The 26,626-nt window shown below is 39.8% G+C and overlaps 1 protein-coding gene across 1 annotated transcript in view; it reads left to right on the top strand.

The window, feature by feature from the left end:
- Window positions 1-26,626, top strand: part of STT3B (STT3 oligosaccharyltransferase complex catalytic subunit B) — a 240,927-nt gene that overhangs the window by 76,263 nt on the left and 138,038 nt on the right. Inside the window, exon 2 of the mRNA XM_089690796.1 lies at window positions 15,376-15,484. Coding sequence (XP_089546922.1) covers window positions 15,376-15,484 — 109 coding nt within the window. The remainder of the gene's footprint in view (window positions 1-15,375; window positions 15,485-26,626) is intronic.

The raw sequence follows: 26,626 nt of genomic DNA, 5'->3' as shown, positions 1-26,626 counted from the left end.
TGTGCGAGTGAGTCTATACAGTCAATGCATATTAACCCACTTAGGGCCCTTTTCACTCAGGCAGACCGATTAAGTCCGCCCGAAAAACGGACAGGTGGACCCATTTGGACATCAATTGTTCTCTATGGGGAGGCGGATGTAAACAGGCATGTGTCCATTTACACATGCCAGCATCCAATCCACTATAAACCTGGACTGGATCCCTATCTGTCTAGGGCACGGGTGTCAAACTGGCGGCCCTCCAGCTGTTGCCAAACTGCAAGTCCCATGAGGCATTGCAAGATTGACAGTTACAAGCATGACTCCCAAAGGCAGAGGCATGATGGGACTTGTAGTTTTGCAACAGCTGGAGGGCTGCCAGTTTGACACCCCTGGTCTAGGGGATCGGATGTAAACGGACAGGCAACCCATTTACATCCAACCACCCCATAGGACTGTGTCCATGTCTGCTCTGCACAAGCTTTAAAGTCTGGATCCAACCAGAATCCTGGGCTGGCAGCTGGCTCAGCCTGCCAGCGATCTGCTGAGAGCCTGAGCCAGCCCTCCTCGCCTCCTCCACAGCCCAGTACTGCAGTAAGTGCTGGGGTGGCAGAGCAGAGAGCCAGAGACTGACAGACCCAGCTCCCTGGTCAGAGCAGAGGGAGAGAACTGAGCAATCAGCAGTGTCTGAATGCTCAGTTCTCATCCTTAGAACTGACCTGGGACAGATGCAGCATCAGAACGATGCTGCTTCCACCTAGGTAAGTATAATTTATATATTAAAAAAAAAAAATAATAATTCTAAACCTCTCTTCTTAATTCTCCGATGCCTGCATGTGTTGACAGGGCACTGAATGGTCAGGTGGGTGGACTTGTTCCTGTAGAACGTATATATGTGTTCCTATATGGCTGGTGTGTTAAATTTTTATGAAGGGTTTTGATGAGGTAGGTCACTTTATGGCATGGAATACCTTTATCGTGGTAGAATATCTGTCATGCGTTAAGAGATTTGATTTTGGCATGTCAGTTGCTGTGTCTGCCTGTGCCTGTTCCCTGCCGAGCAGTGCACTCACTGAAATGAAAAGTCATGACTGATCTTCAAAAATTGGCTGAAACATCACCAGGCAATGAATGCTCGCCAGCATTTTTCCTCACATCCCTATTTGCTTACTTGACAGAGTTATCTGTATCAATTCGAACGAACAACGTTTAGTCTTGAATGTTACATTTTGTTCATGCACGTTTTAGTCCCTAGAAATAGCCTCAGAATCTTACTCATTATTTATAACCTAAATAAGTAGTGAAATGTAAGTGACAGGTTTTTTCTTCAATGTCAGTTATCTTTTAATATAATGCTTTCCTAATGTAGATACTTTGAAAGAAACAAGGTGACCTTTTTTTTCTATTCCAATTTATTGCTATTCTTTTGACAAGCTGCCAAGTATAAATTATAACATTATTAAAGCCGTGTTAAACCCAAAACCAAAAATGTAATATGTTGCAGCTTACCAATCCTTGGATGTAGTGACTGCATTAGTTTTCTTTTTGTTAAGGCTTTTTTCTCCCCTCATTTTTCTGGCCAGTAACTCACCTCCTGTATTATGCAAAAAACACTCTGGATGGAGAACAGCTATATTAAAGCAGAGCAATACAAAGCAGTGTGCTTACACAGCACACAGTTAACCCCTTTTATCGCCCTGGATGTTAACCCATTCCTGTCCAGTGTCATTAGCACAGTGTTGGTGGTTTTTATTGGTACTAATCACTGTATTAGTGTCACTGGGGATGTCGGTAACAGTCAGTCGCCCCCCCCCCCCCAGTATCAGAATGCCCACCACAGTCCTGCTATAAGTTGCTGATCACTGCCATTATTAGTTAAAAAAAAAAAAAATTCCAGTATATATACTGCCATTTGTAGACACTATAACTGTCGTGTAAACCAATTAATGTACACATATTGGGCATTTAGCAGAACACATTTTGGCCTAAATTTATGACTAAATTTGATTTAAAAAAAAAAAAAAATTTTTTTACTGGATAGGTTTCTAGTAAAATGTAAACAAAGGGAAATAAATTATATATATATATATATATATATATATATATATATATATAATGTGTGTAATATATATATTATAAATTTTTTTTTTTTCAAAATTGTTCGTCTTTTTTTGTTTCTACTGCAAAAGATAAAAACCATAAGTTATTATACAGTGTGTGTGTGTGTGTGTGTGTGTGTGTGTATATATATATATATATATATATATATATATATATATATATATATATATATATATATATATGTGTGTGTGTGTGTGTGTGTGTGTGTGTGTATGTATGTGTATATATATATATATAGCTATATAGCGCCAGCAGTTTGCTTAGCGCTGTACGTTATAATGGGAGACAGTACACGAGACAGCACAGTAACAATACAATACACGAGGGGTTCGAGGGCCTGCTCCTTGGAGCTTACAGTCTAGGAGGGAGGGGAGAGTGGTACAGGAGGAAAAAGCTGTGGGGGATGGAGTGGTGAGAAGAGTGGAGGAGATCGGCAATTAGGTGAGGGCGGGGTAGGCTTCTCTGAAGAGATTGGTTTTCAGGGTGCGCCTAAAGGTGAGGAGGGTAGGTGACAGTCTGGTAGATTGGGGTAGTGAGTTTCAGAGGAGGGGGGGGGGGGGGGGGGAGTCCTGGAGACGGGCATGGGAGGAGGAGACCAGGGAACTAGAGAGTAGGAGGTCTTGTGAGGAGCAGAGAGTGCGTTTTGGGTGGTATTTGGATACCAGATCGGTGATGTAGTTTAGGGCAATGTTATTAACAGCTTTGTACGTCAATGTAATAATTAGAATTTTATGCGCTGGGCAATCAGAAGCCAGTGGAGGAATTGGCAGAGGGGGGTGGCAGATACGGAGCGGTTAGTAAGGTGGATGAGTCTGGCTGCCGTATTCAGGATAGACTGAAGCAGGGATAGCCTGTTTTGAAGTAGGCTGGTGAGGAGGGAGTTGCAGTAGTCAAATCGTGATATAATAAGAGGTGATCAAATACCACTAAAAGAGAGCTCCATTTGTGGGGGGGGGGGGGGACAGGGCATAAATCTCATTTGGTTGCAGTGTTGTATGATCGCGCAATTTGTCAGTAAAGTAAAACAGCGCCGTATCGCAAAAAATGGCCTGGTCGGGTAAATCCTCTGCAGGGCAATCGTATACGTTTACCTGTAGGTACAAGTGTCCCAGGGATGTTTGTTTTATTACCGCTTTAAGATAATTGTTTATCCTGTATTTGTCTGTTGGTTTGTTAGGCCTTGACATATCTGGAATAGGAAGGTGTGCTGAATCTAATTTAGCAGGTTTTTTTTGGGTGGGGAGGGGAGGGGGGGTTGCAGATCGTTTACTTGCACTTATCTGTTTGACTAGTGATTACAAGGTAATTGCTTCACAAATAGAGCAGAAAAAAATTAATTACCTGTGACTGGAAGGACTGATGAATTGTCTTATCACCAGAAGACTTTCAGTAAAGGCCATAAACTCTCAGAGGCTTCTAGTTTTGTAGGGTAAGTTAAGCTGTTTGCATGTTCCCCTCTTGTTCTTTCTTTTCATGTGGAAGTCTTGTTAATTTAAAGAACCGAACACACCATTTAGGCAGTTTTATATAGAGTGGGGCAGTTATGTATAAGAGCTTTAAATGTGTTTTAGATGATTATTATAGCTCCCTTAGGAGCTGCCTAGGGAAGTTTACAAGTAGAGTCTATTGACAAGGTGTTACATTTAATGGCTGGGAAGTGACTTGTATTATCCAGATATAGCTGTGGATCAGACGCCCCAAAGTTTAATAGGTGCAATTTTACATATACTTTTACGGTGTGATCATGTGCATTTGTATGCGCATGGAAATGTGAGGGTGAAAATGGTGGGAGAAAAAGGCTTTTATGTCTCTTCTTGCAGGAAGAGCTGCTAGGCAGTATCATTTATTCTATAGGAAGGATGTCATGTTGTAACCCCCCCCTGATAGTACTTGAAGTGTTACTAAACCCAGGACCCTGCTTCCACTATATCTGGTCTCCCACAGTACACACAACATGGAAATGCAATTATTTTCGTAAATATAAACTGCTAAATACCTTTTCTCATCAGCAGTTAGAGCAGTCTTGTGACTTCTATCAGTGTCCAGCAGAGCACTGGTTAAAGCTTGTAGGAGGAGTTCTCTTTCTGCTCTAGGAGGATGGAAATCCCCTGACCTCTGTCTGGACAGTGCTGATTGGCCCTGTGCTGATCACAAGCACTCTCCCAAGAACAAGAAAAAACCCCTCTAGCAATATACACCAAACTAAGCATGCCTACAGTTCAGTCTGGAGATAAGTGGTGGTCCCTTGAAAAAGGGGAGGAACAGAGGAGAAAGGATCAAATGGCATTTTTACACAATTCAGAGGATTAACCCCTTAGGTTCCACAATGAGTATAACAAGCTTGTTTTACTGCATATACAGACAGATTTTACTGTTGTTGGTTTAGTAACACTTTAATATACCCCACCTGAGCATGCTTGAATTAGGCTGATTTTACACTTAAGATCCCACTGCTGGTGTAAATTGACCAGCTACAAGATTGCTATGGGGGAGACGGGGAGGTGAAACTACTGCCTTGTGTGTGTGTTGCTGTCCTGCCAGCTGAATGAGCAAGGAGTCTCTCTCTCTCCGGTAAATGCAGTTCTGCAGCATTTTCAGTGATGAAGTGACTCTGAACTGCTGAAGCCAGCGAGGGAGTGACGCACACAATGCAGGTAAGTGTTCCTCATCTTGTTGCATGTTGTTGCTAACCCCGGCAACAGGTGCAGAAGAGCAACATCAGCCTTAGTTGGCCAAGGCTAGAAGTATTGGTTTCTTTACATTAATGTCACTATATATGTAAATCCTGGTGCCCATGTTATGTTCTGGGCTATGTACACATTTCTCAGAAGATCAATACCTTTCTGCTCTCTCCTCGTTAATTGCCACGATGTTATAGCTTTGCACTTTGAGTGATCTCTGGGGGAGAGAATGAGGAAATGCCTCCTCCTGCCTGATGCAGGCCAATGACGACATTCTCCCAGATTGTGCTTTGGTAATGTCATATGACTGGAGTTCAAAGACAGATTTTTTTGGAAAATGTAAATCTTGCTTTTATATGAAATATAAACACACGTTCAATAAAGTGGTAGTAAAGTCTGGAGGGGGGGGAAAAAAAATATAAAATCTGGTCCATTGCAAGTTAATGTCATAATGTGCTAGTTTGCATTGCATACGAGCACCTTATGAAAGGCTGGCCTTAAAACAAGGCCCTCCAGCGGTACGTTGACAGGGCCTCCATCTTCCCCGTCTTCCTTCCGGTTTTGCAGGCTCCAGCCGTTTGAATGGCCGGGCCGAGAAGACGTCACTCCTTTCATGCACATGGGAGCACAGCATTCTGAGGTGACGGCATATTCAGTATTTCATTCCTTCAAAGCGCAAAGTGCATGCACTGGTGTCATCACCAGCTGCATAAATAGTAATTATCTCCAAAATGGTGCACGTTCAGGTGATATTCCTACCTATGGGTAAGCTTACCTGTACATGCAAGTCACCAAGCATTGTTTACTACCACTTTATACATGAAATGTCACCCCTGTTCACTAGATAACATTCATATTAGAGTAAAGTGGCACCAGTCACCAAAAGCATGGTCTCAGTCTACAGTACATTTGGACCTTATCAGCGTGGTCATGGTTTTTTGTTTTCTGTTGCCATGTTATTGCAATGCTTTCTTTGTTACTAGCAGCACCGCTATGGCTGAAGTACGTATGTGCCAATCACTTTTGGTTGATTTCAGGAGTGAATCTCCAAAACTTGACTGTCTCTGGAAGCTATACCTGGTAAAAGAGTATGGGTGCTAAAGTTCCTGAAAAGTCAGGATCCTCAGGGGTAAAGTCCTATTCTTGAAGCTCTCATGTCTGTTGGACAATGAGTCTTTAGCAAACAGATCCATCAATTGTAGCAGGAAGAATATGGACCAGGGCTCGAAAATCTTACTAAGCTTTTAGATCTGCTGCGGTAGCGTCCGTTGATCCCAGCTAAGAGTGCAAGCTGAGAAAGAGCTTGTCCTGGCTCTGTGTGAACATGCATGCAAGAGAAGTGTCCTGACCACCGCAGACCATACAAAGCCATTCGTCCTTTTTTTTTTTTTTCCTTTTTTTAAGTAGCAACCTCAGCCAGCTCTGAGCCATGGCTGACGCATTTTGCTTTTGCCCTGTCCCTGGGGCTTAGTCAAGAACTATGACTAAGCCCCAGAGGTGGGGGAAACATTCTGGGGGACGTGGCTGAGGCTGCTACGAATCAAGTATGAAGGGCTTTGTATGGTGTGTGGCAGTCAGGACACTTCTGGTTTTATAAAGATACCAATCAATCAAAGACTCCATGTGGGAGAATGAGATAACAACGTCCGAAGTGTCGGTGGCTATACTTACAATGAGACACTTCTAATAGTTTATAAAAATGTTAAACCTGGTCCAGACTTACTTTTATTTATTTATTTGTTTAATTATTACAGGTACTTGTATAGAATTGTGTTTGTTTTTTTTCTCTTGCTTTAAGTGGTTGATGTCACTTTGCGTTATTAATCTAGTGTGCTGGTGAACATGCTCACATACTACCATTTACCAGATGACAATGAACATTCTTCTTGAAGTTTTCTGAAATTTCTGCAGCAATTACTTTTTATGAAACCTGTTCATTATCTGCCCTGTATGTAACCCATCCGGCATATGGAACTTAGGCAGTCATAACAGTCTGTGGTGTTGTATAAATCTGAAATGGCTTATTTGAACAAGTTGTGGCGGAGTAAAACTGCTTAAAGAATTTTGGCTCCATTTTAAAGGGTCTGACAACAATTTTGATAATTTATCGACTATTTGATGATAATGAGGTCTGATTAACCCCAAAGTTTGTGGAGTAATTGGGAGTGTTGTAATAAATGAACCAGTGATATGATCCTTACAGGATCTATATGAAACGTGAAAAACCGTGAACACGTGTAAATCCACACACAAGGTCCTATGCTTGGATCCAATAAATGAGCTGTAAAAAATCAGTGATGAATAAATGCATATAATAAACCCAATCCCTAACGCGGGATAAATATCATACACCAATTGTGTCCACAGTGAATCCCAAATGCGGGATATAAATACAACAACGAAATTTAAGTGCTTAAAAAATGTATACACCAATCTGTGTATACAGTGAATCCCAAATGTGGGATATAATGCAGCTAAGTGACTTTGAGTATTTGCGGCAGAAGCGCTGCTAAAAAGACGTATCTGGAAGGTGTCCACCCATTTCTGAGTGTATACGTGACGCAACGCGTCGACAACGTGGTGACGTAAATCCGGCGGAATGCCATCTTGGTACACTTTGATTCATACAGATACACCCATTACATGTGGTGTGAAGGCTTGTATTTCACGATCAAAATGTGAGTGTCTGGCATTTTTTAAGCTATTTACAAGGAATAAAAAGCATTTTGCACTATGGAGAATCTCTTTTCTCTTGTTTCATGAGCTACATGAAAGTAAGTTGGCAATTTTGAGGGTACCTACCTACCCAGTGGAAGGGAAACCTGTGTTGCCAGTGTGGATAAAGTCCCAGGAGATTGGGTAACAAGGAGTGTACGTTCAGGAAGAATCCTGGGGTGATCAAAAGGCGCATTGGCCCTTTGGGGTTGCCGTCTTGAGGTAAGAGACCATTGCAGCCAGTGAAGGAAATTCTATCGATGTAATGTGCACATACACTGCACATATTGCATGCCCTGGAGCAGTGAAGCACCTTGATTGCATCTTTGCACATATATTGGACTTTTATTATCAATATATTAATTTTTTTCACATATTGATCTATTGATTGCATTTTTTGTAGTATATGCTTACTGTTTGAGCACTCTGTCACTTAGTTGCATTATATCCCACATTTGGGATTCACTGTATACAGATTGGTGTATACATTCTTTAAGCACTTTAAATTTTTGTTGTTGTATTTATATCCCGCATTTGAGATTCACTGTGGACACAATTGGTGTATATTTATCCCGCGTTAGGGATTGGGTTTTTTTTATATGCTTTCATCACTTATTTTTTTTACAGCTCACTTATTGGGTCCAAGCATAGGACCTCGTGTGTGGATTCACACATGTTCACTGTTTTTCACATTTAATATAGATCCTATAAGGATTATATCACTGGTTAATTTATTATTTATATAGAGTTTATATTACTATATGTAGTGGTACCATATTGTTTATTTGCATTTTTCACCTATATTTATGGAATCGAGGGGTTAGCTGCTTAGTATCCTTTTAGGTACATATTAAGCGCAGGGGGAACACTATATAAGAATTTTATATTGGTGTGGCACACTAAAGATTTGTTAAGTTCACATATGGTATGGTTATATGCTTGCTGCTTACACAGAGGAGGATAATAGGATATAAAAGAGAGGGTGTAGAGGAGCGCTGTTATAAATAATGACTGTGTTTATGTCTTTGTATTCCAAAGAATAGACAGCAGCTCCTTCTCCTTCCCGGTGTGAGTTTGTTTAGTTCAGTTTTTTGTTTTTTTTTGTTTTGTTTTTTAGTTTACGCCCGACGTATATCCAGTGGCGCTGTCTATTAGAGGACAATTTTAATTCCCTTTAATTTGTAGGGATTTCCTCTCACTTCCTGTTAGGCTATGGGATGGGAAGCGAAGGGAAATCTCTGCAATGGGACACAGATGGCTAAAAAAAAAATCTGACGGGTTATAGCCCTGCTTTTGGGATAAGTTTTGTTCTTCTTTGAAAGGATCTGCTATTGACAACTTCATGCCATATACCATATCATAACCTTTAGAGGTCTAGTGGAATCAATGCCTGGGGTCAGTTCTGCTTTGGCATCAAAAGGGGATCAGCTGAATATTAGGTGGTTGGTCATGATTATGGCTGATCGGTGTATATTTTGCAGGGTGTTTGCAAATTATATTAGGGGGGATATACTAGAAATGTAGCAACTGTGTATAATAACCAATCGATTTCTAGCGTCGGCTGGTTTAATTAACCTTTGAAAATGAAAGCAGCTGAATGGTTGCTACACATAACTAATCCAGATTATATCTGCTTTAGTTTTGGTAAATTCCCTTTGCTGTATGTTCCAATGGTAGTTTGCCAATAAAATCGTAGTTGGAGTTAATTTTTTAAAACACATGGTCATAGCTGCTGTGTGTAAAGGGTTACCATGTTTAACCTGCTCCAGTGATGCTCAATCTCTTGGTGATTGGATTTCCCCGCACAAGGTGGTGTCTGAGAGAGTATTGAACACCGTCCACATTGTTACATTACACCAGTGTTTCTCAACTCCAGTCCTCATGGACCCCCAACAGGTCATGTTTTCAGGATTTCCCTCAGATGAAACAGCTGTGGTAATTACTAAGGCAGTGAAACTGATCAAATCACCTGTGCAAAATAATGGAAATCCTGAAAACATGACCTGTTGGGGGTCCATGAGGACTGGAGTTGAGAAACACTGCATTACACGAAGCTTGGAAACTATTTGTTCTCTGATTAGTGATAAGTGGGTCCCTACTTTCATATATAAACTTGTAGGATCTGTGCCTGGGGGAATCACTGACTTCTAAAGGTCTGATGGGAACTTCTGTGTTTTATTAGTGTTCAGAATGAAAAGGACTACGGTACCTGCTTTCTTCCCTAGCCATCTACAGAACCTGCTCCCGCATATTAAAGGCTCACTGAATTTCAGCTTGTCTTCACTAATCTTATACGAAGATATTTCAGGCTTGTTTTAAAAATTAACTTGCTGCCTGCATTATTGTAAAGTGCTTTATGATGGTAAATGTTTTTTTTATTTGTGTTTTTATTAGTGCTGCACAGATATTTCGGTCGGCAAAAATAGGGCTATCAGCGTTTTTCCAATAGGAAAAAAAGATGCCAGTAATTGACTTCTATGCAAAATCGCGTCCCATTGACTTCAATGCAAAAAACACCTCTATTTAAGTTTTTAAATGTTTTATATAGATTTATTTTCTGTCCTATTTATTTGTGTTACTTTCAATAAGTTATTTTACGCCACTGGATTGTGTATTTTAAATTCATCTTTATTTAAATTAATGATTTTAAGTCAAATCTAATACAATTTTAAATAAATATATGTACAGTTATGTCCATATATGTTTGGACACAGGCACAATTTTAGTTTTTTTCAGGCATTTCTCAAAATATATTCAAGCTATAGTTATATAATGGATATGGGCTGAAAGTGCGCACTTTCAGGTTTAATTTGAGGGTAGGAATTACAGCTCTTAAGAGTGGCCTTCCCCACACCCCCTCCCCCCCTCCTCCTTTTCAAGGGACCAAAAGTAATTGGACAATTGAATCAAAAACTGTTTCATGGGCAGGTGTGGGCTACTCCTTCGCGATTTCATCATCAAGTAAACAGATAAAAGGTCTGCAGTTGATTCTAAGTGTGGTATTTGCATTTGGAATCTATTGCTGTAAACCTTCATCATGTGTTCAAAGGAGCTGTCCATGCAAGTGAAACCGGCCAATTGTGAGGCTTCAAAAATGAAACAAATCCATCAGAGAGATAGCAGCAACATTAAAAGTCAACAGTTTGGCACATTCTGAGGAAGGAATGCACTATTGAGCTCAACCGCTCTAGAACTTTTTTTTTTTTGTAAAGCACGGTGCGTTACTGAGAATTTTGGTGTATTTGCCGCACTTGGGGTGCCGTTAACATGTAATGACAACACAAACACAATGCACATTTGCAGGATGAAACCCACAGCAAAGCATGCATTTTCTGTGTAGATTGCCATGCTTTCGAAACACAGATGTGAAAGTGTAAACGCACAAATTACAGTTTCAGGCCCCATTCACACCTAGAGTAGAGGGAGTGGAAGTGTTTTGTGTTCATTTTTCCAGTGACACACATAGGGCAGCCTGTTGATTTGAATGGGCTGTGCTACACGTGGAAACGTAGCTCATGGGACATTTTGGCATGATGCGTGTTGCACATTTCGTACTGCGCGTTTTGCTGCATTTGTCACCCATTTTTTCCAGTAGTAAAATGTGTGCTTGTTTCTGTGTTTGGTGTGCTGTTAACAGTTAATGACACTGAAAGTGCAACTAGTTAATTTTGGGTGTATAAATGTGGCCATACACTATGGAATCTGATTGTACAATCTTCTTTAGATTTGCTAAAACTATATGATAGGACACAGCATCTATCCAATCACTCTATATCCAATCAAGCAGGCCCTTCCATTACATCAGGGGTGTCCTGTGGGCTGCATGTGGCCCGAGTCCGTCTGAAGGGATGCTGGGGTAGCCAGGCAAATGCACATGGGGAGAGATCCTGGGGGATGCTGTGAAAAAATAGTTGATGGGCGAAGGGTGTCTACTAATGAGGCCCACACAGGATGTGTGTGCTAATGAGGTCACGTGGTAATCTGCTTCCGGGGTCTTACTGGCTCCTCTGTCTACAATCCAGGAATCGAAAAATCTTTCTATGAAATTTACCAAGGGTTAAGGTAAGGCCCTGCTCTCCAGATCAAAGAGAGCTTGAATATTTTTGCAAACGTTGATCCAGGGAATATCTGTGCCTCGGGGGATCATGAAGGAATCCCCCCCTTCCCCCTGCAGGAGCAAATTGGATCATTCTTTGCTGGGTTTTTTTTTTGTTTGTTTTTTTGTGTTCCTCTGGATCAACTGTGGGTATAGGATTATAACTTTTTTTCTCTTTTTCTATGGTTGAACTAGACTGACTTTTGTCTTTTCAGCCAGACTACTTATGTAACACAGCACATCTCAGGATCAAGCCCACATGTGTGCCGCCATAGGAAGTGGCTACCTATCTAGAGTGCTGGCAAGGGACCCCAGAAGATCAGGCTGCTCTGTGCAAAACCATTGCACAGAGCAGGTAGGTCAAACGTGCTTGTAAAGTTACAATTTTTTAAATAATCACTTTAATGTATATGTTTGGGCAGTTAGTAGGAAAATCTTATAGGCATGACAAGATGGAAAAACATTAGTTTCTGTTGCAGTATACATTTTTAAGTGCAACAACACATGGCATGCGAAAGCTTATCACAGAAGAAGCCATAAAGCTTAAGCAGCCAAGGTTTGCAGAAGTTCAGATGGCCTATTACATAGTTCATGATGAAATTTGGAAAACATGTCTTCCTGCCAGAAGCGACATCTTTACCTTGGTCAGCATCCGATAAGCAGAGAACCTGGTGAAATAATGTTCAGCCTGCTATCCTCGGTTTAAAGTAGAATTGAGTAGACGCATATATTTTTTTCTTGTTGAGATCCCTGGCTATTACAGCTTTACCTCCAGTGTATGGTTGTCCCTTATGATCACTACAGACAGGCTAGTATCATGGCTAAAATGCAGTAGAAAAAAGTGGTGAAAAGGGCTAACTGCTTTCTTCTCTAGCTGCCTGCACAACGTTCCTCTTGTATATTTAAAGGGTTGCTGAATTTCAGCTTTCAGCATTAGGGCCTATGCACTTGATGCATGTCAACACATGTACACATTTTAGCCATTGTTTTAAAAAAAAAAAAAAAAGTGCTATTTCGCATTATTGTGATGTGTTTATGTACATTGTCTGTGTTTTGATGCATCTGTGCTCATCGTAGGGCCTAGTGATGAAAGTGGCGATGCATGAAAATGCATAGGATACATGCACCAAAAGGTGAATTTAGTCTAAGTTCCATTTTAGGCCTCCTTTTCCATGGGAGATTACAGACATAAACCAGATTTCAGTGGCAGAAATCTATGGATTCTTGCAGGTATATGAGAGCAGTGATGACCGCTTAGGCTGGCCATAGACGGGCCGTTTATCGGTCGAATTGTCAGCCGATGAACGAAAAATCGGTCGTTGCCGATGCTGCCACCAATGTCCACGAAAAACATCAGTGGATTTTCCAACGTGACTGATAAAAAGAAACAATAAGATCCACGAAAAACGGCTTACTGCATTGCCCACTAACCGCGTGAATATCGTCCCATTTGTCGTGCGGACGAAAATTTGGCCGATTTAAACGACCTGTCTATGGCCAGCATTAGTGTGTACAGAGTAATGACAGGAGGAGCTGTTTTGGTTCACATGTATCTGCACACCTAACACTTACTTGTAGATAGGGATGGATGAGCAACCTTGCATGCTGACAGATACATCCAGGCTCAGACATCTGTCCCTAACCATTGGTAAACACTTGATATGTGTGGATCCATGTGAGCATCGACTGCCATTACTCTTTACAGGATGAGTGGCAGCCACTGTTCGCATACATCTGCCATCCCAGCTACAAGAGTCCGCTGATTTTTTTTTTTTTTCTTATTCCCCCACTGGAATCCGGTGTATGCATGTAATTGCCCTGTAATTGAATATATTAACAAGTGTTTAGTTTGAGGGCCTTCTTGATTGGGTACAAATTGTAAGGACAGTTAGAGCAAGTCCTCACATTTTATATAGTCTTGGTTAATCTAAAGGAGAAATTTTGGAAGGCCCAAGAGTTTCTCCTTTAGAGAATTTTTGTGTGTGTGTATATGTATGTGTGTGTGTGTGTGTGTGTGTGTGTGTGTGTGTGTGTGTATATATATATGTGTGTGTGTGTGTGTGTGTGTGTGTGTATATATGTGTGTGTATGTATATATGTATACATACACAGTTATTAATTTAAAAAATTATGTATATATAATTTTTTTTAATTCATAACTGTGTATGTATAGGTGTGTGTGTGTGTGTGTGTATATGTGTATATATATATATATATATATATGTGTGTGTGTGTGTGTGTATATGTATATTTACACACACACGTATGTAAACTATACCATAGTGGAGAAGATAAATTGGAAACATTTATAAAAACGTAGGAGAGGTGGTGTAAATTTAAGACTACTTGGAAAATTGATCGAATAGAGGGAATGAGAAGACTCATGAATGGGGTGAAAAGAGGTTACAATAAATGGTGAAGATGGAGCGTTCGTGAAATAAAAAGTGACTGCAAAAGGGGAGTATGGGAGGGAAAAGTAAATGCAATTTGTAATGAGTAATAGATGATTATGTATTAGTGTTGTGTTGAATTTTGTAAAATATAATTAAATAAAGGAATCAAAAAGCAACTAAACCATTGTGTTATCTTAGAACAGAATGCCTCATTCCATCACATATCCCAATAAGGGGATTATTCCACACTTCAGGACAATGGACAGGGCCATGCAATATATGGCTTTATGCCCCAGTGGCCATCTTCGCATGCAGACCTGCTGGTGTGTAGTACAGGTACAGCCTAATATTTGAAAGTCCTTTGTCCAAACCTCCTAGAGCTGTGTGAGGCTTGTTGGCCATCAGTACAATGCATGGAAACACTGGCATCGCACATGAGTACAGAAATGCAGAAAAAACTAAGCTCTATACTTGTGTTCATGATCGTACAGCCATATATACCAGTACAGCAGCACACAACCATTCACGTCAATGACAGGATTTTTGCTGGCGGCCTGTGCGATACCCTTATGATGGGTAGATGGAATTTATATCTGAGGGTGTGGGAGGCTTTACTTTTCTAATGATAGGCTCATTGTGATGCATGCGCTTACTTTTAAAAGTCTAAAATAGATGACTAGTTTGCTGTAAAGCTGTGCACTGAGTGAGCAAATGGCTTTAAATTTGTTATACCATAAACCTAGGGCAATTCCAAAATCACAACATTGTGTGGGAGAAAAGGATTAGTTTGTAGGATCCACATCCCTCTAATAGACACGTGTAAACAAAAAGTGAACAAATTGGGATTTAGGCGACATACTGTTTTCTGCATTGCAATGATCACAGCTAAAAGATAATTGGTTATGTTTAGTGATTTCAGCAGCTCCTCATTTGGTAAACAATACGCTGTTATTTTTCTTAGACCTTTTATCATTGTATCTTTTGTTGGCTGTCTTTAGTACTGCAGTCAAGAATTCATTGTGTAGATCTTTCTTATTCCACAGGACTAGGTTTCATGATCACTTTTGTGGAAGAACTGTCAGGAGAAATGAGCAGTGTATTTTATGTGTACATGTAGCATAGTTGGAAACGTCCATAACAGTTACATATTTATTCTGATTGTGGATATGATCACAGTCACGGGATGGCCACATGCTGAGTCAAGCCTGAAAGTGACTACATAGAATGTTGTTAAGCTGTTCTTTCTGCGTTGTACAAAATATCACAAAAAGAATTGGATTATGGCTTTGTATTCAATAGCATAGATTTGTTTTCAGCTGACATTCTACATGTTACTTAGAAAATTATTTTATTTAGTCCTAAAGGTTTAACCTATCTTTGCTTTCTGCAGGTTCAACTACAGATCAACACATCATCTAGCATCTCACGGGTTTTATGAATTTTTAAATTGGTTTGACGAGCGAGCATGGTATCCATTGGGAAGAATAGTAGGTGGGACGGTGAGTACCTTAATTGTTTAACTGTGTTGCCAAAAGACGGTGTGTTTTGATATGTACACGAGCGACTCCTAAATTCGAGTTTAGGAGCTTTAGGCATTTTTTTTGCCAAAGCTCCTAAACTCAACTCCATAAAAGCCTGTGTCCATATACACATAGGCTTTTAGCAGAGTTTAGGAGCTGCCGCGTTTAGGTGAGGTTAAACCTTCCTCTCCTGAACGCGGAAGAATAGTGTTCAGGATAGGAACGTTTTGACTGCCGACCGCTGGAAAACGCAAACCGCTGCAAAATTGCGGTACTGCGGTTTTGCTGCGATTTGCATTTTTCCGTGGTCGGCGGTCAGGGTAAGCTCGCTTACATAGAGCCTTACAAAGACAAAACCAATCAGTGCAGACAATTATCCTACAACTTAGTATTAACCTCTTCCCAACCATGCTATAGACGAAAGACGGTTACAGCATGGTTGTCTAGTTCTGGGAGGGCATCCATGGATATCCTCCCAGAACACGCCCCCTGCGCACACCCAGCGGCGTGCATCCAGCGTATTTGGTAAATGTGGTAAAAGGCCAATCGCAGTGACCTTTTACCACATGATCAGCTGTGTCCAATGACACAGCAGATCACTGGGTAAATACAGTAGGCAAGTGGTTAATATTGCAAGCTGAACACACAAGGTAAAATCCACAATACGTCAATCAGTAATACAAAAGCTGCAAAGTGTAGTGCACTAAAAAATTGTGTATATCTAGGTATTGATCAGTCCTAGATAGAGTCCATATACCGCAAACTTATTAAGTAGTCCAGGGATTCAGAGTTGTGGCATATTATATATCCAGGTGTGAAGATGTTCAGTCCCACCACCTGAGATAACTGTGGCCGTTCACCTGACCAATATGAGCCCTAAGCTAACAGAAGAGTCATAGCACACATTCCCACTTGGAGGTCACACATGGGCGAAGACTTTGCTGTCATGTACTTGCAATATGTCCCACAAATGTATGTAATCAGAAAAAGAGGACAAATACTGCTCTCTGTTAAAGTTCTGCTGTTCCAATAGATTAAAATCACACTTACAGACTTGGGCACTTGTCACAAGTGCATGAATGAGTGCTGATCAGAAGATAGCAGCGTGTGATCTGGGTGGGAATACATATTATAACTTGCTTGTTAGCTTAGGGGTCATTGGTAAGGTGACAGGCCACAGTGTTCGCTGGTGGTGGGATTGAGCACTTTCACACCTGGATGTATAATATACCACAACTTTGAATTGTAATCCGCTTTTTCTTTGGGAGAGGGAGGTGTTATATAGTCCTAATACACTGTAAAAAGACAAATACAGTGGGCATCAAAAAGGATCCCCCCCGCAAAAAAAAAAAAAAAATCACAATATGTTGCTTTGCAACCTGAATTGAAGACAGACAGACCATTTTTGTTTTATTCAGCTGTATTTACTCAGTGCAGCTTGTAACATCCAAGTGAAAGAGCGAACACCAACATGTCAGAAAAAAAATTCCAAAACAGAATCCCTGAGTTGGAAAAAGGATCGACCTTCTAAAAATGAGTGTCAGGTGTAGGTAATCACCTTCTCAATGGCACACAAAGCCATTTGACTTTCAACTGTGATAAGCTGTGGTCATTTTGATTAGCTCAGCATGTAAAGAGCTTTCCTGGAGCATTTCAGTCCCTAGTAGTGCTGCTGAAGCAAACAATCAACTATGGGTGGCAAGGCACTGTCAAAAGATCTCCAGGATAAAGACAGGCACAATTCAGAAGATGGATCGAAAAAATTTTTTCGAAGGCTTTATCAATGCCTAGAAGCACAGTGAAGTCTGTTATAAAGAAGTGAAAGGTATTTGGTACAACACAAACCCTCCCTGGATCAGGACGTCGCTCCAAACTGGTCAGAGAGACTACCAAGAGGCCTACTGCAACTCTGAAGCAATTGCAGGAATTTATGACAAAGAGTGGTCATTGTGTGCATGTGACAACAATATCACAAATTCTCCACAAATGTGGCTTGTATGGGAGGGTGCAAGAAAGGCCACATGGCAGTCATGACTGAGATTTGCTTAAACACACCTTGAAGATTCTGAGGCCACATGGAAAAAGATTTCCTGGTCAGATGAGACTGAAATTGAATTATTTGGCCTCAACACTAAACGAAATGTCTGGTGGAAATCCAGTACAGCTCACCATCCAAACAACACCATTCCTACAGTAAAGCATGGAGGTGGTAATATCCTGTTAGGGGGTGTTTTTTCTGCAACACGGACTGGAGCACTTGTCGGGATAGAAGGAAAAATACCATCAGTCTTGAGGAAAATCTGCTGCCCTCTGCCAGAAAGTTGTCAATGGGAAGAAGGTTTACATTCTAACATGACCATGACCCAAAGCACACAGCAAAAATGTCCACGCAGTGTTTGATGGAGAAAAAGGTGAATGTCCTTACATGGCCTAATCAGAGCCCAGTCTTAAACCGCATTGAAAATCTGTGCAATGACTTGAAGACTGCAGTCCACAAATGGTCCCCATCAAATTTAACTGAACTTGTGCAAAGAGTGGGCAAATATTGCAAAGTCTAGATGTGCAAAGTTAGTAGAGACCTATCCCGACAGACTAAAGGCTGGAATTAAAGCAAAATACTGGCACAAGGGGGTGATCCATTTTCCAACTCAGTGATGCTGTGTTTAAATTTATTTTTTTCTGACATGTTGGTGTTATATCTTTTACTTGGATGTTTTATAGGCTGCAGCCGGATAAAACAATCTGTGTCTGTTAAGCATGGAAGAGCAAAACTGTGATTATTTTAAGGGAGGGGGACTATTTTTTTTTTCTATACCCACTCTATATCCACCACATCTAACTGGTAAACTGCAATACACTCAAGTTTTTGTTCTCTGGTCTAGATAAGTTTTCCTAGTTTTCATCCTTTTGGTGTCATATTGTACTGTTGGTCAATAGCCCCCCTGAGCCAACTTCCTTCCCCCAGCACTGTATGTTCTATCATCCATGTCTCTTGTATTAGGTAACATACCACTCCCCTCCATACTCTGTTCTGCATGTAATCTGCTGCTTACAACCGATTATAATGCAATTGTTCTCAATACCGGTACACTATTTAAAATTAAAAAAAACTGAGATTTCACCCTGTACAAGGAACAAACTTATTTTATTCAGGATACCAAAATGTGGGGGTTTTTTTATACATAGATTTTTTTTTTTTTTTTTTTAATCTCACACAATCTTCATTAAGCATTCACTAATAAAATGCATGTATTATTGAATGTCAATTTGTTTGTTTTTTCTACCATATGTACCTGAAATACGTTACATTATTCCTCGGATTTCTGGTTTGCTCCAAGTCTGCAGCTGCTTTTTGGTTTAAAAAAAAAAGCAAGCAACTAGAACACAGCTAAATCGGCATTCATGCATATAATTAAATGGACCTTCCAAGTAGCTCTACAGAAAATATCCATTAAAAAATCTGAAACAGTGAAGCTGTTACATTAGTGCTCATGGGCATTCCATTTTATCCATGGGAATATCTAAGGGAAGCAAAATGAAGATTAAGCAATGTATTGTACACTGCCTTAAGTTCCTCCTTTTTATCGTTCACGTTTTTGGTACGCTTGTGTTAATCCTCGTATTCTTATTGCATGATATCTTTAACCACTTCCAGTCCGGACACACTTACCCCCTTCCTGTCCAGGCCAATTTTCAGCTTTCAGTGCTATCACACTTTGACAATTGTGTGGTCATGCAGCACTGTACCCATATGAATTTCTTAGCATTTTTTTGAGAGAGATAAAGCTTTATTTTGGTGGTATTTATTCACCACTGGGATTTTTATTTTTTTTTTGCTATATAAATGAATTTTCCAAAATTTTGAAAAGTGGTTTTTCTTATAAAATTTTGCAAGTAGTATTTAATCATAAATCTTGGCCAAAATATATTTCGTTCTCTTTTTAGTAAAAAAAAAAACACCCAAATTAGTTTATAACCAAAATTATAATTTTTAAACTTTTTTTTTTTTTTACTTTTAATTTTTTTTATATTTGTGTTTTTGTTGTTTTTTTTGTTTTTACATACTATCACCCTAGCAGTACAGTGTCACCATGGTGACACTGTGCTACTTGGGGGTGAGGAAGATTTTTTTTTTTTTTTTACACGGATTGCTTTTATACCCATAAAGGCTGTAAAAGCAATAATTCCTCCTCTCTAGCTGCATTCTTGCAGCCATTGAGAAATACTGTGAGAGTTGTGATTGGTCACAGCTTGTCACATGCTAAAAGGCTGTTGTGAATAGCCTTGTACCATGTGACCTCTGTGATCATTCACTGATTTCACATGTAGTAAGCAATGATGTCAGAAGTGACATCTTGCTTACTACTCTGCATGTGATCACTGATTGGCCAATCAGTGATCACGTGCGAGGTCCCGTCTGACTATCGGTGTTTCACTGTGTCCAGAGGACACAGCGGGCACCGAATCGCGGTGCTGTGTGCTCCCAGGGTGCGGGGAGGCTGTTTATAAACGGCCACCCAACCCTGCACTGTCCGGCCGTTTATATACAATGGCTGGACGGGAGGTGGTGAAATTGTAGTGTACTATGACGTATCCATAGTATTTACGTAGCAAAACTAATGCATGGGGTGAAATGGCAAATTTTAATATGAATGGTACAATATGTGCTACTGTAGTCCAACATAGGAGAACTTGAAAGGACTAGTAACATTGCTTGGGATTTCAGTGTAACAGATACTGTTATTCACTTAAAAAAAATCCAGTGAGCCCCTAACTTGTTTAATGAATAAAACAAAGGGAAATGTGCTTATATACTGTAAGCAGAGGTGTACTGAACGTGTTTGTGTGTTCCCACATGACAACAAGCATCGCCCAGCTAAATATATTTTTTCCAAAATCATTTCCACAACAATACACATTTTTAAAGGAGAAGTTCACCGTTTGGAACATGTTACATGTTCCACCTGTTTTTAGGGTGGAACATTTAACACATTCCAGCATGTGTAGGGCAGGGGATCCTCTCCCTGTTCTCGCTCTCAAAATTTGAAAACCGCTCTTCCCACACGTCTATTGTCATTCATTCAGTTTCCTCTGAATGAATCCCTAGAATACAGTCGGCCAATTGCAGCAGATGGCTTGTAGTTCTCAATGAAGGATGGAGAGGCGTGACACAGCCTGTGACTGGCAGAAATCCGCCCACACCATGTTATTTCTAGAGTAAAGATTTGAGTTCAAATATATATTTTTGTATGTCAATTTAAAACAGTTTATTGATCTTATTTATTTTTACTCTGTATTACAAAGGCTTTTTACTTTTTTTTTTTTTTTTAACGTGACCAGCAGCAGAGGACTAGAGGCTCCTCCTGCTTATGTTTCACATTTCACTATAGATAGGTTAGGAAAGATCTGGGTCATGTGTCAGCTGTATATCAATTAGGGTAAAGGTACTTAGGTGTGTGTGTGTTTGTTTTTAATTTAAAATAATTACAATGCCATCATCCAGAAATAGCAGGGACAATGTAAATAAAACAGTGCATTTTTTAGTACAGGGCTTGACAAATTTGCTTTGAATCTAGGAGTCTGCTAAAAAAGTTAGGAGCTTTTTTTTTTTTTTTCTTTTTTTTTTTCCCCCCCACTATAAAGTGAAGTGTGGGTTGACAGCACCTGGGGCAAAGCCGCTTTTGGGCAACAAGCTTCTCAAGATGTGATTTGCCACGTAACAATTGCGGCAAACCTGCACTACGTTTTATGTGCCATTAAAAGTAATGGCACCCGAACCTGCATTTTGCAATCAGTGATTCTACAGTGATCCCAAAACACCCAGGTGTGAATGGAGCTGCCCTGGTTCACACAGATGCGAATTTGGATGTGCTTTCAAACTCAGATTCACATGACAGGCAAGATATGTGTTCCTATTGAGGAGGTTCACTTAGATGTGATCCACACGCATTGTGTTTTGAGTGCCATTAGGAAAAGGGTCATGGGCGAGTTTGTAGCCGTGTGTTCCAGACTCACAAATGATAGAGTAAAGTGACATGCGGGGATAAGTGTTCAACACAAAAACTACTGTCAATAGCAATCCTGTGAAGTCAGTGGGAGGCAACCTTTGCATTGCAGTCAATGGGAGGCAACCTTTGCATTGCAGTCAATGGGAGGCCACCTTTGCATTGCAGTCAATGGGAGGCCACCTTTGCATTGCAGTCAGTGGGAGGCCACCTTTGCATTGCAGTCAGTGGGAGGCCACCTTTGCATTGCAGTCAGTGGGATGCAGTGTGTAAACATAGGTGCCACAATTTTATTTCTAGTGTCCATGGTAACCTGGTGCCTGGGATTTGCCAAGCCTTGGTGTAGGATCACTATAAGCAACAACCCTTTAAATATATACAGTAGCTCAAAAAGCATCTGTATAAATTTTAAAATAAATACAAGAGGTGGACAAATTCTGGTAATCAAATACATTTATATCTGCTGTTTATCAAAAAATAAATTCTTTTGACAAACTGAGTTTAAAAGGGAAAAGCAAGACATGGCTCAGAGAGCAAATGTATTTGCATTTAGGGTCCATGCACACTGGCCTAAAAAAAACGGCAGCTAATGTTATCACATGTATCCATGCACATTAGATCCTTTTAGAGGCATATTTTTAGATTTAGAGTTTAGGGGAAGGAAAAAAAAACAAAAAAAAAAAAAAATATGCTGAATGCTCCTAAACTTCATATAAGATCCTTGACTCCTCCTGTACAAAAATGCTCTGAGTGTTTTTTGGTTTGTGTTTTTTTTTTGGTTTGTGTTTTTTTTGGTTTGTGTTTTTTTTGGTTTGTTTTTTTTTGGTTTGTTTTTTTTTGGTTTGTTTTTTTTTGGTTTGTTTTTTTTTTGTTTTTTTCTGACAAGGGAACCAGCATTTTTTGCCCAGTGTGCATAGACCTCAATACTTTTGTACAGTTGTAAGCACAGTTTGGGGACCACTGCTCTGAAAGTGTCCTGTGAGCTCCTGGGATCAAGCAAAGGGAGCTCTGATATTTCTGTTCTTACCGATGCCCTTTATCTGACATATGAAGTAAAAAAGCAGACTCCTATAGGTTCTATCACATACCTATTGTATATCCTATGGGGCAGCTTAGTAGTGCGTAAACAGGTCATAGATCAACTCGTGTCCTTTTCCTGTCCATTAATCCAGATGCTTGTCCACATGAATATGCACTTCAGTGCTGTAACCAGATGTTTACTAACATCTTTGGTCACAGTGATGGAACTTGGGTGTTAAACACTCTAGTTCAGTGGTTCTCAACCTTCCTAATGCCGCAACCCTTTAATACAGTTCCTCATGTTATGGTGACCCCCCCCCAACCATAAAATTCTTTACCCAGTAATTATAATTCATGTGTTGTTTTACCTTCAATACGGCTGCTTTCAACACAGTAGCTGCTTTCAACACAGTAGCTGCTTTCAACACAGTAGCTGCTTTCAACACAGTAGCTGCTCTGTACACATCGGAAATATGTGTTTTCCGATGGTCTTAGGCGACCCCTGTGAAAGGGTCGTTTGACCCCCCAAAGGGGTCGCGACCCACAGGTTGAGAACCACTGCTCTAGTTGATGATGTGTAAAGAAAAAAGCCTTATGTGCTGCCAAAGAAATATAACTGTACTAAAGCTGCAAGCATCAAAAGTGTTCCACCACTCAAAAGGCAAATCAAAAAGGTAAATAGTGCTGAGCTGTAAATCTCAACTTCAATAAAGTGCATACTAATCAATAAATAAGTGAGTGACTAAATAAATAAAAACCCACCTACGTATAAGGGCATACAACAATGCAAACCACAACACAAACCGTTCACGAAAAGTGAATACTATGAGGTGCCACTGTGACAGCCCCTTTATATTTGTGTACACCCCTAAACCAGAGACCTGTTGGAGTGGAATCCCTCCAGCCCTGACCTGCAGAGGAATTTTGGATGTTGGTTTGAGCACTTCTTGACCTGTTATCTATAGGTCAATGCTTGGAGGTGAGCGTGAATGCTGGGTGATGGTGGACACAGTGGTGTACCAAGGGGAAAATTCACTTTGAATTTTTTTTGGACTTTTTATGATGATCACTGTGGACTGTCACTTTATGCTCTATTGATTTTTAGATCACTTTGCTTTATTCACGTTTTGGTTTATTTACCTATATGTGAGCCATACCTCATTGTGTTCATGATATACAGTTATATATATTTTTTACATGGAAAACTCATACAAATGAGCGCAGAGAGGCCACTCCAGGTGGAAACATGTGAACAGTTAATCATGAGCTCACCACTGCTGCCTTGTTAATCATATGCATGATAAAGAGAACTGGAAAAAAAGGCGCTGTGGAAAATGCTCTCAGACAAGCACCTTAGTGGAGGTGCATCTTTATTGGGTGAGATAAAGTAGCAAGTATAATAAAATTAACCACTGTCCACTTCAGGCTGGTTAATTTTATTATACTTGCTACTTTATCTCACCCAATAAAGATGCACCTCCACTAAGGTGCTTGTCTGAGAGCATTTTCCACAGCGCCTTTTTTTCCAATATTTTTTACATGGCCTGTAGTAGATGGTCAGCTGGGTGTTTACTGTTGATTTCTCACTGTACACTTGTGCATTCTGTATTGCTGTGTGTTTTTAGGTTTATACAGTTACATTCACTCACTGTGTGTGATATTGCAATATTGAGGTTTGTTTATTGGGCTCTGTGTTTATTATTCACTTTTAGTGAACTGTTTGTGTTATGGTTTACATTGTTATATGCCCTAATATGTAGCTGGCTGATGTATAGCAATCTCTATATCGGGGTTTCTCCACCAAGGTGCCATGGAATCTTGGGGTTCTTCCAGAGGTTGCTAGGGGTTCCCTGAGCAATGAGCAATTTTTGCCTTTCCCACTGACACCATTGATTTTTTTTTTTAGCTCTCTGTAAGGGGGTATTTCTTCCCAATGACCACAAGTGTAAGGAACATTCTTCCCAGTGACTATCTCACTAATGTATCATAAGTTGTAGATAAAGTAATTTTTTAGCAGGGGTTCCCTAAGACCAGAATGTTATTTCAAGGGTTCCTTGACAAAGATTGCTCGGTATGCTTTAATGGGGATATCATGGCAAAGCGCTGTTCTCTAAACACCAGTTTGGTGTAAAACATCTATATTTCCTTCTGTTGCTTACTTTAATGAAGCATGGAGAAACATTGCTGGACTGCTATTGGACTTTTGTAGCTTAGTTGTCACTAAAGAATATATAACCAATATTAACCAGGAAGGTATAAATATATGTGGTTGTAATGAACAAATTATTGATCTAGTTCTGTAGATAAATGACTTGATAGTCCGAAGCTTCTTCTCCTTGAGCAATTACTCACTCACATTAGGTTTTTTTTAAATAAGTAGATTGCAGACTCCTAATTATGCCTTTTGCCCACCTTCAAAATGTACCACCTTGTTTAAATCTTCCCCGAAGTATCCGAAGACAAGCAATGATTTATTAAAGGATTTGAGAATGTGTGAAGATTCCGTTCAATTATCTAGTCATGAGAAAGAAAGTCCTTTGTTATTTATTTCCTCTGCCCATGACTGGATAATAAAGTGAAGTGAATATTTTACATCGGTGGTTATTTACTAAAACCAGAGAGTGCAAAATCTGGTGCAGCTGTGCATGGCAGCCAATCTTCTAACGTCACCTCGTTCAATTAAGCTTTGACAAGAAAACATGGAAGCTGATCGGTTTCTATACAGAGCTACACCAAGTTTTGCACTCCAAGTTTTAGCAAATAACCCCCACAATGTCATGAATAGCAATCAATATAACAGTAATCACAGCAGCAATCCACACTTTTGAAAGTTCATAGTCTTCTACCGATCGGTGATAAAAACAAATCCCAAACAGTCAGATGTTTTTCTCTGGGTCAAATAGCTCACAGTGAATATTCACAAATTGTTTAGTAAATGTACTAAAATATCTCATGGTTTGCCTCGTACTACTTTTTATGTTGAAGATAAATGGCTATTATCCCAACTTTGAAAATGTCTCTATATCAAGAGTGGTGAAGATTCAGAGTAGTTGAGCCTACTACCTTTCAATCTGGACATTTTATGCTGGTAGGCATTGTTTTTAATAAAGTGGCTGCCTTCTTGATTCACCTCTCATATTCAGTGGAGACCAATTACAACCTAAAATCATGCAGGTTCTGTGATTTCCCTATAGTGACCGTCCGGGTGACATTTGAGTTGTAAATCTTCAGTATTTGATAATAGTTTGATGCGCCATTGTTCTGTAGGGGAAGGGTCTTCATTACATTAAAGCGTATCAGTAACCAGCAGGGCAAATGCACTTTAGCAAAATGTAATCTGGCACATAATAAAAAAAGATTCTTACATATGCTCCCTTGGGACTTAAAACCTTGGCAAAGGATCTTCATGTCTGGCTGTCAGGAGTACTGTGAGTACAGCAGCCTATTGTTTTCAATTAGACAGATCCTGCTTTGCAGAACAAGTTTTTCTCTCCTCATTTCGATAAAATAAGTGACAGTTATGTAGTCCAGCCGGATAGAACACACACACATTCACTGCATAATGTGTAATTTCATTGCAGCAGAGGCAAAGCTGGAGGACGTTAGGAGCTCACTGGCTTTTTGACAGGACCACCAAGCATTTTTCTGCGCTTTCAGCATCTGTAGTAAAACATATGGGAATAGATGCAGATGCATGTATTACACAGATGTGTTTTTAACACATTTTTTTCTTTTACATACATAGGAAAAAGACTACAGTTATTTAATATTAAAACAAAGTCTTGTTTTATTTTAGTAATAACATTAAGGTTTCAATGGAATTGAACATTTTTTTAAATTCCCTAATCAAACCATTTTTGTTAATGGGTTGGTTTAAAACAAACAGTATTTTCTTTCTGACTAAAGAATACTTAACTTTTAACCCTAGATTTTTAGCAAAAATTAAAAAGGACATTAGATGATTAAAAAAGTCATTTGATTTTCTGAGGTTGTTAATTATAGATGTGGTACAGTTTGAAACCTCAAGAAATTACTTAATTGGCCTATGATGTATTTAAATTCTACACTCTTTTTGTATTTTTGTCCCTTTTCATAC

This window comes from Staurois parvus, unplaced genomic scaffold, assembly GCF_062004578.1.
Source record: "Staurois parvus isolate SC_StPar_1 unplaced genomic scaffold, SC_StPar_1.0 ptg000021l, whole genome shotgun sequence".
Classification (NCBI taxonomy): Eukaryota; Metazoa; Chordata; class Amphibia; order Anura; family Ranidae; genus Staurois; species Staurois parvus.
This window is presented reverse-complemented; position numbering and strand designations above follow the sequence as displayed.